The following is a 17,305-nucleotide window of genomic DNA, read 5'->3' as shown; positions in this document are numbered from 1 at the left end:
TAGTTGAATTACCAAGTGAGCTGGTCCTTTAAGAATGAGGTGCAGTTACAGTGTTTTCCATTTAAATACTAATTATGTTCTTTATTTTTTTCAAAAAATTCTCTTTACATCTTTTTTCTATTTCCTCAGTGATGATTCTTCTGGTTATAGAGTATATTAATTAATTCAGTGAAGTCTATTGAACACATCTGAGGCAATGCGCTGAGGCAAAGGAGTCTAATCCCCAGAATTTTTTTTTGGCTTGTGATGCTTCTATAAATTCTCATTTGTATAGTACCCGAAATTGTACTGGTGAATGTGAAAAAGGGAAAATTGATTTTCCCCAATGAGTATAGAGCTTTAGGGTAAGACATAAAGTGTCCTTCAGCCTACAGTTCTGTATAGTTTTACATCTGCCATTTTCCTATTTGTTATCTGTATGTTTTATACTTTTTTGTTGCTCTAGTCTTTCACTACAGCTTTCTTTTATACTAAATAGATTTTTTAGTATATCATTTTAATTCTGTTTCATATAATTTTTTAGTTATTTGCAGTTGCTCTGTAGGTTACACTTAACATTTTAATTTAAAACAGTATAGTTTGGGTTAATAACAATTTAATTTTAATAGCATATAAAAACTTCGCTCCAATATGGACCCATCTTTATTTTAAGCCTATCCACACACTTAAAAGTTTTATGCACTTGTCCTATAAATGACATAGGAGAAGAAAGTTAAAAACAAAAAATACATTTCTATTATCTTATGTATTTACTTATGTATTTTCCTTTATTGGTGCTTTTTTATTGTTTAGTGTAGATTTTAGTTACTGTATATTGTCCTTTCATTTGAGCCTGGAATTAAATACCCTTTAATATTTCTTGTAGGACAGGTCTGCTAGTGACAAATTTTCTCAATTTTATTTATCTGGGAATGTCTTCCTTCTTCCCACCTCACCCAGCTCTCTTTTGTTTTTGAAGGGCAGGTTTGCTAGGTATCAAATTCTTGCTTGACAGTCTTTTTCTTTCATCACTTTAAGTATATAATCCCACTGTCTTCTGGCCTAATGAGAAGTCAGCTATTTAATTTATTGAGGAAACTTTGCTCACCATGAATTGCTTTTGCGATTGAAGATTTTCTCTTTGTCTTTTGATAGTTTAGCTGTGGTATGTATAAGTGTGATTCTCTTCAGGTTTTATCTACTTGGAAATTGTTGAACTGCTTACGTATGCAGATTAATGTTTTCCATCAAATTTGGGAAGTTTTTGGCCATTTTAAAAAGTATTCTTTCTACCCCTTTTACTCTGCTTCCTTCTGAGACTCACATTATGTATAAGTTGTTATGCTTGATGGACTCCCACAGATCTCTGAGGCTCTTAATTTTTCTTTATTCTTATGGTTCCTCAGATCGGAGAATCTCAATTTATCATCAAATTCAGAATCTGTCTTCTGCCAGTTCAAATGTGGTGTTGACTCCCTCTAATAAAATTTTCATTTTAATTATTGACCTTTTTTATTCCAGAATTTCTATTTGATTCTTTTTATTAAAAGTTCCACAAGGGAACTTTATAAAATGCAGATCCACATAGGTCACAGACTTTACCACACACACACACACACACACACACCCTATTTCTCCATTGCACATCTTGCTCTATGCTAACTACATTTTTCCTGTTCAGAAACCATGCCGTGTTCTCTTTCACTTTCAGGTTTCTGTGTATACTGCAGCGTTCTTTCTCACTTTGCTCTTTTGTTGCTACTTCTGGGAAGCCTTCCTGTATTCTCACAAATCTTAATGGGATACTTGCAGATATAGAATTCCGTATTTGTTCATCTTTATCTGAATAGAATGTAAAGTCCATGAGATCAGGGACTAAGCTTATGAGCAGCCTGTGGTCTAGCACCTAATACTGAGCTTCCACAAATTATTCAATGAATTGAGAATTAGCCTACATTTGTAAGTGAAGGAACCAACCATCTTCAGCCCTGGAAGTGCAAAAATATATTAAACAAATGTATAAATAAAATAGATTGTTGAAACCTCTGGTGTTTGAAGAATATATTTCTGTTAGTGTGGAATTAGTTAACTTAAGGCCAATGATTCTAAATAAAACCCTGTTTAGTTGAAGGAATAAAATGTCATGAATAAATGTGACACTCCAAAGAATTATTTACAAATTAAATGAAAATATAGCCATATGCCCTTTGTATAGTTAGTGATTATTCTTAGTTTTTGTCTTCAAATCTCTAAGTCATTTAGAAGTAGGTAATTTCTTCCTGGCTTTCTCTTATACAAATTGTGTAATATTTAGGAAATTTTATATGCAAAAAAGAAAGAAATCACCTGTTATCTGGTTTAATGTATTATAGTTTTATAACTGAAATAAACGTGAATGTCACCTGAAATAAATATATCATAAACATCCCATCATGCTAGGAAAATACCTCAATACCACCTGTTGCTTAGGCCGGCAAACTTTTTCTGTAAAGAGCCACATGCTATTCATTTTAATCTTTCAAGGCTATAAGGTCTCAGTTTCATCTATTCAACTCTGCCTGTAGCAGAAGCATCCACAGACCATTCTAAATGGGCATGGTGCAGTCTAATAAAACTTTATTTACAAAAACAGGCAGCAAGCAGGATTTGGTGTGAGAGCCATAAATCTATAATACTGATACTATAGCTAATCTATTTTTGGAAAGTTATATTGTCTTTAATTTTTTCACCACTGTTAGTAATACTATTTGGTATCTTAATATCTCAGTCTTCATGTATATTCTTAATTTTTTGTATAGATTAAGTTCCGAAAGTGTAATTTCTAGGGCTAAGAGTACGTCTTTAAGGCTTTTTTTTTTTAAGGTCATATATTTGCTTTCTATTTGTGACTATGAGGAGTTTTGTTTGGTTCAAAGTAATATAAAACAAGATATTCTAGAAAGAAGAAAATATGAAAAATTCCACAAATACAAAATTTCCTGTTTGTATTCCAAGTTTTTTGTTTAATAACTCTGTAGAGTTTTATTTAAAGTCTTATATAGTTTGAGATTTGGGAGATGGGTTAGCAAATTATAAAACAAGCATTTTTTATTCAATCTCCTAACATACTCTTAGGCCGTTATGATTTTGATTGCAGGTACCAATCAGTTTATTTTAAAAAAGAAAAAAGAAGACATTAAACTCTTAAAAGTCTGAAAGACAAGTCTAATCAATTAGAGCTGGAATTAGCAAACTGCTATCCATGGACCAAATCCTTCCCATTGTCTGTTTTTGTAAATGAAATTTTTTTTGGAACAGTCATGCCCATTTCACTTAAGTACTGCTTTGGTTGCTTTTAGACTACAACAGCAGAGTTTAATTGTATCAGAGACAGTGTGGCCCATAAAGACTAAAATATTTGCTATCTGCCACTTTACAGAAAAATATTTGCGGATTCTAGAATTAAAGTAATGGTATGTGTTAGTCTATCTGTTTATCGAAAATGAATCTGCAAAAATACAGGTTAACTTTGCTACGAAGAAACTAATAATATTTTAAGTGCACATTTTAATTAAGAGACCAATCCAGGCGCTTAAAATATAGAGAAAATGTAGGAAAATGACACAAGAAATGTTGGAATACAGAGGACTTAATGTTTAATGTAATTCTAAGTTCTGTGAAAGATTAGATGGGTAGTACCCAAATACTGGCTGTTACAGAGGCACCTGCCGTAGATATAGAAGCCCTACTTACATACAGTTGGAAAGTAGCCAACTCCACAAAGTTTTGTCGTGGTATCTTTAAAAAACCAGCAGTTAGGCTGTGACAAGTTTCCATGGAGCTTTCCTGAAACAATTTTTGTTGCAGTTTTTGAATTAGGCAACATCAGTTAAATTGGAAAATTCAAACTCTTAAAAACTTTTTGAAACCTATATATATACAGTTAGTCTCCCAAAGACAGTTTTATTCCTACTGGACTTGTTGCCTTAATTCAGTTTGACATGACAATAAGGGGGGACATTCAAAAAGTAGTGATGTTTTCTTTCTTTGGATCCACATGACACCAAGAAATAGCTAACATTCTAAATCCTTTAAGAATCATAAGTCATCTAGTAATGTTTCAAAATGGCATAGCTTTCACTAATTTTACAAAAACGTTCTTTAAAAACCCTGAATGTTGAACTCCTTGGAGTATTGAGGAAAAGCCTCTGGACTCAAGTCACAGGTTCCTCTTAAATAGGCCACTAAACCTGAGTCCCTAGTACCACTAATTAGAGAAGCCACTAATTTAATGACTAAGCCACTGATTTTAAGGCATTTTCTCACAGCTGAACTGAATTCTAACTGATGGATAGTTAACGTAGACTGTTTTATCTGCATGGGATTACACAGCTGCGTCTCTCTGTTTTCAGATTTTTTTTCAGCTTTTCAAAGGCTTTCACGCCATTCTTTGCCCATAAGCAATTATTCTGTTTTGCTGAGGGTTCGGTCATTCATTTAATAAATGTTTATTTAACACATACTATGTGTGTACTGGGTCCTTGCAATTATTATGATGATTTCAACACCACCACCAGCTCCCAAAGAATTTGCAGGCAGATAGGAAAGTCAGATAAAGAAACAGGTGTTTACAGCACAAAATAAGAATTAAAGATTAAGGAATCCAACATTAACTTTTAAAAATTGAACCAGTATGGTTAAAATAGAAAGCATTAGTTTTAGATTTTGTTACCGGTTTTCAAATTCTAATTCATTACCTAATAGTTAGCTTTGGGAAAGTTAAACTCTGTAGTACTTGCAAGGTTATTCTAAGTTTTAGAAATATATATATGTAAGGAACTTAGTTTAAATCATTTCTGATTTTTTCCTAAATCATATACCATAAATTATTGCAGTTCCAAACCTATAAATGAATAGTTTTTCTGGCCCCTACTTCAAAGGAGATGTGAAAAATTGATATTTAAAAATTTTTATAGACTTTGTAAACATCCTTTCTATAAAGAAACTATTAGTAAAACTCAAATTTTATGATTGAGTCTCAAAAATTTACCCAAATTTCCATTATTAATATACATGGACTGTAAGATTAATATTTTAGGAATTTATAATATTTCTTATAAATGTTGCTGTACTAGTAATTCTGTAATTACTGATTTTAGATTTGTCAGCCTACCCAACTCCCTTACCCCATGGTTTAGCATGCCAGTTGCTTTTAACCAAATTGTGGTTTATGTACAGAAGGGAAATGGTTATCACCTTTTTTCGTGAGATGTTTAAAAGCATTCAAGTAGATCATTAGTAAATTAATTATATTTTCTTAAGACTCGCTCACCACTACAATTTGAATTTTTTCTATTTGAAGAATTAAACTGTGTTTAGGAAATAGTACCATGTATTTAGAAATGAAACTAGCCAAGAATTTGCTTTTAACTGAAAGTATTTTTTTCACTCCTTTGATATTAAGTAGCATCACTGCTGCTAAAAATAGAAACTGAAATTGGTGATAGCAACACAATTGGTAATTCTTCAAGTGTGAAAGTTGATAGTTCACATCAGAATACTGCACTCATAAGGGTACAGATTTTATTCCATTATGTTACAGGTATTTCCAATTTTCTTATTTATGAAAAAGTCTTGGCAGATTTATTTGTTAACTGTCATAACTGTACCTTCATAGTAAGACAAGTTGATTTTAGTCATTATAAAAAGTGTAAACACAAGTTACCACAGGAACATAGAACTATTTTCTATACATTTTATATAAATCATTCTAAATTATAAATAGGAAATAGTAACCAAGCAAATAGTTCCTTTCCTACCCAAAGAAGCCAGGTGAAGTAGAGTAGGATAAGGGGTGGAGAAGAAGCCTGAAGATTGTGTTGGCAGGAGAGTACAGTAATAGTGAGTGACAGCATGAGAAAAATAGATATGTTCTTCCATCACTGCTGCTCTCCTCTGTGTTTGAAATAGACAGATGGCATAGACCCAAGGGGAACTAGGGACAATGCTCAGAGGACAGGACAGCCCTGCCAGATTCATGAGAGTAATGGTGTTGTTACTTAACCTTGTCATGGATACAATACTGTTTCTGTGGCACTTCTTTTGTGGGTTCTTACTCATAGGAGTTTCTTTATCATGGCTGTGCCGGATTGTCTGTTGGCAAGTCAGCACCATTTACCCCGTCTGCACCTTGCCTGATATAATGGTTTCCTGGGAAGTGTGCATGCTTGTTTTCTCCCCTCATTGTGTCTCCGTGTCCCACTCCACCAAATGTGCAATTTAGATATCCAAAAGTCCATTACAGACAGTTGATCTGTAGAGATTTTCTTTTGATTTGTGTCGTGGTTTTTTTTTTTTTTTCCTAATAACAAAATTTCATTTTTACCCTTCCCACCTCAGTAGCAAAATTGCACACACTGAAACTGCTTTTACCCTCTCCTTTCACCTCGAGCTGTCTCTGTTTTAGGGAATTCTCTTGGTTGAAAACTTTTATGCCAGGACAGACATTCATTGATTTATTTAATAAACTTTCAGTGAATTTTTGTAAGCTTCCTAACACTGTACTAAGTGAAATTATAGGGCAGTTCAGTGAAGTTCATAAAAATTACAGATTAAGAGGGTGAAATATTCAAACATATTTTCACCCAAAGTATTTAAACCATACTATAATGCTTATGTTTATAAAATGCTCCTAAATGTCTATTATGAAATATAGTTAATACAAGTGGCTTTAACTGTGGGTTAATTTTCTTCAACCCTTACCTTAGATAAACTGTTTTGCCTTGGAACATTTAAATGACTTGCATTCTGAGCTTTGTAATGTTAAAATTTTTAAATGCATCTCAAGACTAAACTTTCCAATGTATTACATTTTAGGTCAGAAGACATGTCTTCATCTACATGGCATCTTTCCTTACCTCTATGTGCCATACGATGGTTATGGACAGCAGCCAGAAAGCTATCTTTCTCAGATGGCATTCAGTATCGACAGAGCACTTAATGTGGCTTTAGGCAGTCCATCTTCCACTGCTCAGCACGTGTTCAAAGTGTCATTAGTATCAGGAATGTAAGTATATATTATCTTTTTAAATTTCTATTTATCTGTATTTCTGTTGCTGTTCTAATTAAAAGAAAACGTTAGGGTAAAATATACTCTTCATTTTTCTTTTGCGTCTTGTCTGATGGAACTTTTTAAAGTTAATTTTTATTGCAGTGAAAGGTAGATGGTTAATGGTGCTTTTTGTTTTAACCCTTCCCATTGCTTTCTAGAACTGTAGAAATTCATGTGTAATTCATTCAACATATATTTATTGAGCACCTTTTGTGTGCCGGGCAGTGTTCTAGTCATTTGGGATATATCGGTGAACAAAACAAAGATCTTTGCCCTCATGAAAGTTATATTCTAATAACGGGAAACAGAAAATAACCAGTAGATACAACATGAAATAAATTTATGATGAGATTGGGCATGCTCAGGGTGGTATGGCCGTAGATTTAAATTTATTTATTTATTACATGATAATTAGTGCTATAGAACAAAAAATATACAGCAGTATGAGAAGGATCGGTAGGGTGATGTGGAGAAGTAGACTGCTGGCAGTTTTTTATATAATAATCAGGGAAGTCTCATTGACAAGCAATTTGACATTTGAGCAGAATTAAAGGTGAAGGGGTAGGAAAGTAGGAACAGTGTAGTGACAAGTGGCTGGAATGGAGGGAGTATAAAGGTGAGTAAGATAAAATGAGGTTAGAGAGATATGAGAGGATGAAGATTATGTTGGCCAGTGGTTCTCAAAGTATGATTTCTGTACTTTCGTTTCCAGGATCACCAATATCAGCTTAACCTGCTTTGATAGCCATGAGAATGTACTTCTCAGATCTCCAAAAACAGGAACATAATTGAACAGCAGTCCTAGCTACTGCACTAAAATTTGTCTATCCCATAGCAGCTAAAGCTGCTTTCCATAGACTACTTCCAGCCCACGACTAAGCGTGGCATGGATACTAAAGCAGGCCTGTTCCTGAAAGACACTTGAGGACTCATAAATTTCTTGCATTTTTTGGCATCTTCTTCTTAGAGGACTTGGCCTTATACACCTAAGAACTTAGAGTAAATTTTAGGGCCCCAGAACTTTGGTGATAAGGCTCAGCAATTTGTGTTATTAAATCCTTTCTGATGATTCTGTTGCATGCTAAAGTTTGAGAACCACTGCTGTAGGCTGTTCTTACTAAGGACTTTGGCTTTCACTGTAAGCTATTGCATGATTTTGAACAGTTTAAAAGGATTTCTTTAGCAATAGTGTTAAGAATAGGTCATAGGGAAAGCATTAGGACTGCATCATTTATCTGGGTGAGAAAATACAGTGGCTTGCACTAGGGTAGCAGCAGGAGAGAAGTGAGAAGTGGTCAGCTGTATTTTGAGGGTTGAGTCAACAAGATTTGCTGTCTCATTGGATGAGGGTTATGAGAGAAGTTAAGGATGACTACAAAAGTTTGAGTCTGTGCTGCTAAAAGGGTAGAAGGCGCAGGTAGAACATGCTGGCAGGAAAGATTTGGAGCTCATACTGGAGCATACTGAATTGATATGTCTGTATGAAATCCTGCAGAAATCTTAAATCTGTATACATTTTTCCGCCTTAATCTAGGTTTTCCTCTGAACCATATGGTATCCTTTAATTCAGTTCCCTTCTTCTATCTTTGTCTCACTCCAGAGTTGCAAAAGTACTCTTCTTATAATGTAAAGTGGATCCTTTTAAGATCTTTTAATAGCCTTGAGTGACTTCATATTGTTCCTAGAAAAAAATTCTAACCACAGCCTATGTGATCTGACCACTGCTACTTCTGTAACTTTGTCACTATGTTCCATCCAGAAACACTGGTCTTTCAGTTTCTCTGATGTGCTAAGCTCTTTCCCAACTTTTTAATGGAATTTATTTTCCTTGAGTGCTCTACCCTTCTCCAATCCTTTAAATCTTTCACATCGCCAGAGGCGTTTTGTCTGACTTCCATACTTAAAATAGGTTGTTGTTATTATTCTGTATTTCAGCCCATTCTTTGTTTCCTTTAAGAGCACTTAATATAGTTTAATAACTATTTTAATATTTTGTTTATTTACTTAGTTGTTATGTATTTCTCCCACCAGCAGGCAAGCTTCATTAGAAAAAGGACCATGCTTGTCTAGTTTGTCATTATATGTCTAGCATCTTGTACAGTGCTGAGAACTTAGTAGATAGGGCTCAATAACTATTTGTTTAAATCAATGAATGAAGTAAAAGTTCATACCCTCATACCCTTCCTATAACAGCAATCATTATGTTAAGAGAATCATCAGCTTTATATTCTTTTTTATGTTTAATGTTTTTAAAAATTTTCCTATACATATTCTCATTTCAAAGTTGAATCTCTAGATAGCCTAGTGAAATCACTAGTCTTTCTGTATTTTTGATGGGTATTTGTTAAAGGCATTGCCATGTTTTTGAGTTATGAATCCGGATACTGGGGGAAAGATGGGCTGTTCAATCTAATTCATGGCTGTTATTCTCCTTTTTCTCCTATTCCAATATTTCTGGGAGTTTTTTCTTACCTAGATAGATCACTTTTTCCCTTACCATACATTCTAGCTTCTGTGATTTCTTTATTCCTTCAATATTCCCTACGTCTTTAAGATAAGACAAGGTTGTATCTAGCTATCAAATTATACTTTGTACACAGTTTGATTCCAGTCTTGCTAGACTATGCATTATCCTGAGGCTGGCTGAAGAGATAGGACCATTTCTGGGATTTCTTGCCACTTGTGTGTTAGGAGCTATTGAGTCGGCTCAGACTCCTGGAGACCCTGTGAATAAGTGATGTCCACAATGTCCTGTCCTAAACAGCCTTGCTCAGCTCCTATAGATTCAAGCGTATGACTTCTCTTATAGTCACTCCATCTCATATTTGGTCTTCCTCTTTTCCTGTTAACTTATGTTTTTCCCAGTATTACTGTCTTTTCCAAAGAACTCTGCTTTCTCATATGTCCCTGAAGTAGGATAGGCTTCAGTTTTGATACTTAGCTGCCATTTATAGTATTCTAGAAAATATCTTATGAAGAGATTTTCAATTAATCTAAGTTAATTAACTGAAATTGTTTTCCTGTTTGAGCTCATTTTCCTTCTCATTGTTATGTTAATATACTCTAATTATCTAAGTTCTAATAATTTTTTAAGCATAAAAACATCTGCCCTCAAACTCTGCTCTATTCTACTTTCTTTTCCTCCAAAGGGTCTTTGAGATTTTTGGCAAAATCAACTACAGAAACTTTCTTGGCCACAAGAAGCAGAAAGCTAAATTTATAGAGTTCAAGCTACATTTTGTGGCAGTAGCTAAGAAAACAGAATCTTTGTGGCAGTAGATCTACAAAGAATTTTTGGAGTTTTGATAGTCAACATGCTCAGTTTTTGAAATTATGTAAAAACCTGAAGATTGTTAACAAAACCAAACAAAGCAAAGATAACATGGACCACACCAATGAAGATTTAATTCTTTTTTCTCTCATTTATCTGGCTAAAGATAACTCATGTCTCCAGATAGAGAGCTATATTTATTTATAGGAAAAATACCGTAGCAAGAGGAATAAAGCGTTGAATTTGCCAGTGAGATAATTCATGTAATGTGTCTTTCTTTCATGGCAACAAAAATGGTATGAACAGGAAGTGGTAAATGTTATCTTTTTTAAAAAATGTAAATAAGGGTGATGAGTAAGGAATAGGGAGTAATGGTCTGAGAAAGCTTTTCTTAGGAGGTCTGTTTAAGCAGAGACCTGAAACTTATTGAATTTTGTTAAAGTCATCATAATAAATATATATTTTATACATACACACATACACACACACACACAAAAGATTGAAAGCAGGTCATGCAAAGGTTCAGGACAGAGCTTTCCAGGCAGATGAAATAGCAAGTTACTTCAGAGTAGATCAAATTAGAGGGGCTGAAATGTTAGAATGGCTAGAGGGAAAAAGGAAGAGTGGTATGAGATTGGAGTGAATGACAAGGATGACATAAAGAACCTTTTAGACCTTGGTAAATGGTTGGATTTTTTTGAAATAGAAATTACTTTTTAGTAGTCATACAGATGGTTCTAACCTAACAGCTCAAAACAGCTAAAAAATTGTTTAAATATACCCCAAATAATGATGCCACTGCCAAATTACTTTGTATTTGATGTCCACTACACTGTCAGACATGACAGAGAGAGGTGGTGTCCTAATAAGTTCTATCTAGTATCGGACATGTGGGGACAATATTTTAAAAATGAAAGGTTTTATCCACCTAAAGATTTAATTATCCCCTTATTTATAGAGAAATTCTAAGCAAATACAAAATTTTTATTTCGTTTCCAAATTCATACCTGTTCACATTTTTTCTAATTACAACATCTTTGAAAATGGCGGTCTAAATATCAGATGTATTGGTATAGTTTCGTATCCTCCTGAAATGATATAACATGATAGCCCAACTTATTTCATCTTGAGTTGAGAACTTGTTTCTCTCCCTATCATGTAGATTTTTGTTTGTCTCTTTCCCCACTCCAGCTGAGTAAAACCCAGCCTCGCATAATTAGGGTTCTTAAGTAAGTCCATGTTTTTTTCAGTCTCTTAAGTTCCTGTCTACACAGTTCTCATAAGATTCATTTGATTTGGATGTGTGATATACACACACATAAACATACATGTAGATGTACGTATATATAATAAATTGTCTCTGCATAATAAACTTCCAAAGTTAATAATAAACAGAGATGATTAAGGAAAGTGATATAAATGTGTTAATTAAAGGACTTTTTTGATGAATAACTTTAGTTTTTGACAGAAAAAATGGGAAATGGGAGAAGGTATTTGAAAGATCTTTGTATTTTTCGAACATGGTCAGTGTTAAAGAAAAAAGCCACTTTTTAATACTCATGATGACTGAAATTAATGTGTGAATAGTTTGGTGTTCCTTTTTGTTCATAGTGTTTTTTTAAGTGATATTTTTAAACTTGTTAAAAGAAATAACCAGATTTCAATATTTTATACATTAACCTGTGGTAGGTTCAATTAGAAAGGAGTTTTTGTTTGATTTTTGGAGTGTAAGATCGAATTAGCTCAGTTGAGTCAAATTAGGACAATAAATTATATTGTTAATCTTTGAATGATGAAAATAATTCGATATATTTTTCTTTTATTTCAGGCCTTTTTATGGTTATCATGAGAAGGAAAGACACTTTATGAAGATCTATCTTTACAATCCTGCGATGGTGAAAAGGTACAAGGATAAATGAAATAAAAATATGAATAACTATCACTTAAATATTTTAATAATAAAAAGAGAAATCTAGAAGAAAGCCTTGTTTATAGCATTATTAAAGAAAGACACCATAATATGTACATATATGCATAAAGAGAGACAGACCCATGGCTTGGACAGAAGGATATTTTAAGTGTGAAGGTACCTTGGTTTATAGCTCCTAATTGCTTCCTTTCTGTCTTAGATTTAGAGTTTGTGGAAGTAGATAAGGAGACATGATCATGGCAGCCTTGTGTGATCTTAGTGCCCCATTGGCCAGATCAGTTGTTCAATACCAAGAAAAATTTGCTTTTCAGTTTCAAAGCAAGAGAGAAGTGTGAGAATGAGGCCAAAGTGGGAAGGCTTCTGATATCTCAGAATCCTGTTGACTCCTTATTAGCCATTAGTGAAATTTTATATCCTAGGTTTATTTATTTATTTTCATTTTTTTCTCCTTTTCTCATTTTAAGTCCCTCTTCCTATAACTTCTCTCAATCATCCTGGATCCCAAGTTATTGCAGGCAGGAAGGGGACATATGGAAAAGACTTCACTCATTCTCTAGGGTTCAAAACAAGTGTTTTCACTCTGTGTCATGACAAGCCAGGGTAAAAGTAGCCTTGAAGAAGTGCTGAGTGTTGGGGTTTTTTTCAGATCTTTTCTGCCAATAGGCACGAGGTTCCAAATGGTAACCTTTTGGTAAGATATAAATTAGATATTTCCCCAGAGTGAATTTAGGCACCAAGAGAGGCACAACCACTAAGGAGATGAGGGTTTACTATAAATTACACCATTGGGAACTTCACTGAATCTCAGTGGTTATTCACTTCTCTAAGTAACTACTGAAAACTAATTTTCCCTATAACCTGCCTCCAACCTTACCCCAAACAGTTTCTTTTTACATAGGTTACCAAAACAATTTTCCAGAATAGATACTTAAAGACAGTGATGTTTCTTATACCAACTCCTGTGGATTCTTACCCTCTTTTGTGTGCACAGTGGTAAGAGTAAACTTCAATCGTTTTTTTTTTTTCTTTTTTACCTCTAATTGTGCTGAGTGCAAACCATGAATAAAATTTGCATAAGTCTTTTACAGGTAACCTGTAAACTGTAGTTCTACTTGAAGTGTAAATGTTTTTCTTGTGACTATAGCAATCGAATACTTATTAAAAACTATTTCTAATAAATTTGCTTTAAATTATATAACTTTTATCACAGTGCCTATCTGAAATTCTCTTATTTATTGTTAGATTCATTAATTTATCCATTTTTAATAAAAACTTATAAAACACTTACATTATTTGATGCACTATGGAATTTGCTGGGTAAATATTGGTGAACAAAGTTTACATGGTTTCTGCCCTAGAAAAACAGTAAACAAGTAGCCTGAATATCTAGCCAAAAATTGTAATATGTGCTATAAAGGAAAAGAACAGGGTTCTGTGGAAAAAAAACATTTTATTTTGTTGTTATTTTTTATAATACTTTTATACATGAATCATTTGTTACAGTATCTGACTAATACATAATATAATAGTTAAGAGCCCAGATTCTCAAACCAAATTGCCTGCATTCACATTATGGTTCTGCTACTTACTAGCTGGGTGACTTTAGGCAACTTATTTAATCTTTCTGTGCCTTAGCTTTCTCAGCTGTAAATAGTGTTGATGTTGATGATCAAGTATGTTAGTTAATATCTATAAATCACGCAGAACAGTGCCTGGTGCATTATAAGTACTGTGTAAATATGGGCTATAATATATATATATAAAATGTTAAAGTGCATATTCTGGACTTTACACTCACTCTTAACTCTCTTCCTTAGAGGCAATCACTTTTAAGAGTTTGGTATATGTCCTTTTATATTCCATATGTATTTATATACATATATGCACATATTCTCTTTTAAATATCCATATAAAATTGGTATCTTACATGAATGTAAGTCACGAGGAGCAAAGATTTTTTTTCTGCTGTTTGCTGGTGAATCCCGTTTTTAGAATAGTGTAGTTATTTGGCACTTAATAGTAACTATTGGTGGAATGAATGATTGAACACTATACATATCATGTGGGGACTGGCCTCTTAATTCTCCTACCTGTTCATCTCCTGTGATCTTTATTTCCATTCTTGTTAGGCTACCTGTTCTCTTGACCACACCCTAGAGCTTGTGTTACTGCTGAAATTTTATTTTTTTTATTATTATCTTTTAATCTTGGAATTTTATTTTTATTTTTTTAATTAAGTTTATTGGGGTAACATTGGTTAATACAATTATATAATTTTCAGGTTTACATTATAATTTGACATCTATATATTCTATTGTGTGTTTACCACTCAAAGTCCAGTTCCACCCCGGAACATCTTGGTTTCTAAACAAATTTTTGAGATAAAATTTACATGCCAAAAAAGTCACACATTTTTATGTATATACAATTTAATGATTTTTAGGAAATTTACTAAGTTGTGTACCTATTACTGTAATTCAGTATTAGAACCTTTTCATGGTCTCAGTAAGATCCTTTGGGTTTTTTCCTATCTTTTTAACTCTATCTCTGAGTTACTAAAGCTCTATTTTCAGGCTTCAGGTTCCTTGGCACCACTACTACCTCATTCCGTAGCCTCCTCCTGCAACTAATTTCTTCCCTTTCCATCTTAGCATCTATTTTTTTACCTTTTCAACTCCTTTTCCTGCAAGGTAAAACCATCAGTCCTGGATTTTTCCATTTATTTACTTTCTTTGTGCTAAATTCTAGTTTCTCATTACTGCAGGATACCAAAAAAATCACAACGGATTGGTGCCTCTGTTAAATTCATGCTTTTCAGCTCTGCCTGGGCCCTTCCTTGACCTGTCTTACTTGTATTTTTCTCTAATTCTCTCCTTATATTCTCTACTCTCTTTATTCAAATGTTAAATCCCTCCTTAAGCTTTGCCTCTTACTTCATTATAGAAAATAGAACTAGCATAGTGGTTGTCAAAGTGTGGACTGGCGATTTCTGAGACCCTTTCATGAGATTTGCATTGCCAAAATTATTTTCATGATAATTCTAAGATGTGACTTGTCTTTTTCACTGTGTTAACTGGTGGTGGTTAAAACACTGGCACTGGGGCCCAAATCAGGGTAATGTCATCAAACCACCATAGTCCCACCTTATCCATGGGGGCACATTCGGAGACCCCAGTGGATGCATGAAACTTCAGATAGTCCTGAACTATATATATATATATTACATTTTTTGCTATACATACATACATATAGCTTCTCTTTGGCATAGCCGAATTACCAGCATCATGATTCTTGCACTTTGGGGCCATTATTAAGTAAAATAAGGATTACTTGAACACAAGCACTGCGATACCGTGGCAGTTGATCTGATAACTGAGACAGCTACTAAGTGACTAACAGGCAGGTAGCATGTACAAGCATGGATACGCTGGACAAAGAAGTGATATATATGCTGGTTGGGACAGAGCAGGACAATGAGAGATTGCATCACCCTACTAAGAGTGGCCTGCAATTTAAAACTTAAGAATTAAGTGGAATTTTCCACTTAATATTTTTAGACCAAGGTTGACATCAGGTAACTGTAACTTCAGAAAGTAAAACTGGTTAAGGGGGGACTACCGTCCTGGTCATTGTAGTTTCTACTACTAAACACTCATAGATGAAAAATAAAAGCCAACTTTACTCAGAGTATTTATGAGGATATGGTAAAAATTGTTAATTCTATTAAATCTTGACCTTTGGGTATGTATCTCAATATTTTATGTAACAAAATGAAAGCAAGCATGAAACACATCTTCCGTGTGCTGCAGTGCTATGACTGTCTCAAGGAAACAAACATTTTTTAGGTGCAAGCTGAACTACCTAGTGTTTTTGTTAATGGAACACCATTTTTACTTTAAAGAACAACTGATAGACAAAACAAGTTATGGTGATTTGCCTGTGTGACAGACATATTCTCAAAAATGGACAAAGTAAACCTGTCACTTCGAAGAAGAAAACTCATATAGTATTTGTTGCCAACAATAAAATTCGAGCTTTGAAGCGAACATTAGAATTGGGAAGATTTTATTGGTACTGTGAACTGTAACAGCTTTCCCATACTTAAAAAGATTTTTCTGCTGAGTTAGATGATGATATTAACAGATGATTTTTTTTTATATTATTTAATGAAATATATCAACATTTCGAAGTTCTGTCTATCTTAGTGGATCTGGATTTTCCAAATGATTAGTGAGTGATTTTAGAAATTCATGCATGGGTGAAAATACTCAAAGTATAAGATAAACAATAGTTTTTAATGTAAGGGTACAAAAACATTATTAATATGTTTTCAAATTTCACATTATTGCTAACCTTTAAGAAACTACTACTCCAATCAATTTTTATGTAGTGTCAGAAAAAATCAACATTTGTATGAGAAGTTATTCAGTTACTATTCTTTTTTCCAACTATATATCTGTTAAGTGGGATTTTCTTCATATGCTTCAACCAAAACAAAAATATCACAATATATTGAGCAGAAGCATATGTGAAAATCCAGCTGTCTTCTATTAAAACAGACAATTTGCAAATATGTAAAACAATTTCTTCTTTTCTCACTAAATTGTTTTTGTTTTGGAAAATAGTTTTTTAAATAAAGTAATGTGATTTTATGTTAACATAATAGGTTTATTATTGTTACTTTTAAATTAGCAAATAAGTTTCTTTAAAATTTCTTGTTTTAACTTTCAATAATGTAAATATTAATGGATAAAAACCATATGAACAAAAGCTCTTTGGTGTTCTCAATGATTTTTGAGAGTAGAAAGGGGTTCTAGGACCAAGAAGTTTGACAATCACTGGACTAGAGCTCTCTTAATTTTCTATCAAATATCCTTAAACTCTATTCACATCCATTCTCTCCTTTTTGCTACCTGTTACAGTGAGAGATTTCCCCCCTCACCTCCAAACTCAAGATCCACCATCTTTGACCTTTTCTTCCATCTACTAGTTATCCCCATTTCCCTTCCCTACACCATTTAAATATTGGTAAGAC

The 17,305-nt window shown here is 33.4% G+C and overlaps 1 protein-coding gene across 3 annotated transcripts in view; it reads left to right on the top strand.

Moving 5' to 3' along the window:
- REV3L (REV3 like, DNA directed polymerase zeta catalytic subunit) overlaps positions 1-17,305 on the top strand; it is a 135,502-nt gene that overhangs the window by 37,713 nt on the left and 80,484 nt on the right. For all 3 annotated transcript variants that reach the window (XM_016136994.2, XM_016136995.2, XM_036220992.1), the window contains 2 exons: positions 6,835-7,024; positions 12,169-12,243. In XM_016136994.2, the coding sequence (XP_015992480.2) occupies positions 6,835-7,024; positions 12,169-12,243 (265 nt within the window). The remainder of the gene's footprint in view (positions 1-6,834; positions 7,025-12,168; positions 12,244-17,305) is intronic.

This window comes from Rousettus aegyptiacus, unplaced genomic scaffold, assembly GCF_014176215.1.
Source record: "Rousettus aegyptiacus isolate mRouAeg1 unplaced genomic scaffold, mRouAeg1.p scaffold_m13_p_1, whole genome shotgun sequence".
Taxonomy (NCBI): domain Eukaryota; kingdom Metazoa; phylum Chordata; class Mammalia; order Chiroptera; family Pteropodidae; genus Rousettus; species Rousettus aegyptiacus.
This window is presented reverse-complemented; position numbering and strand designations above follow the sequence as displayed.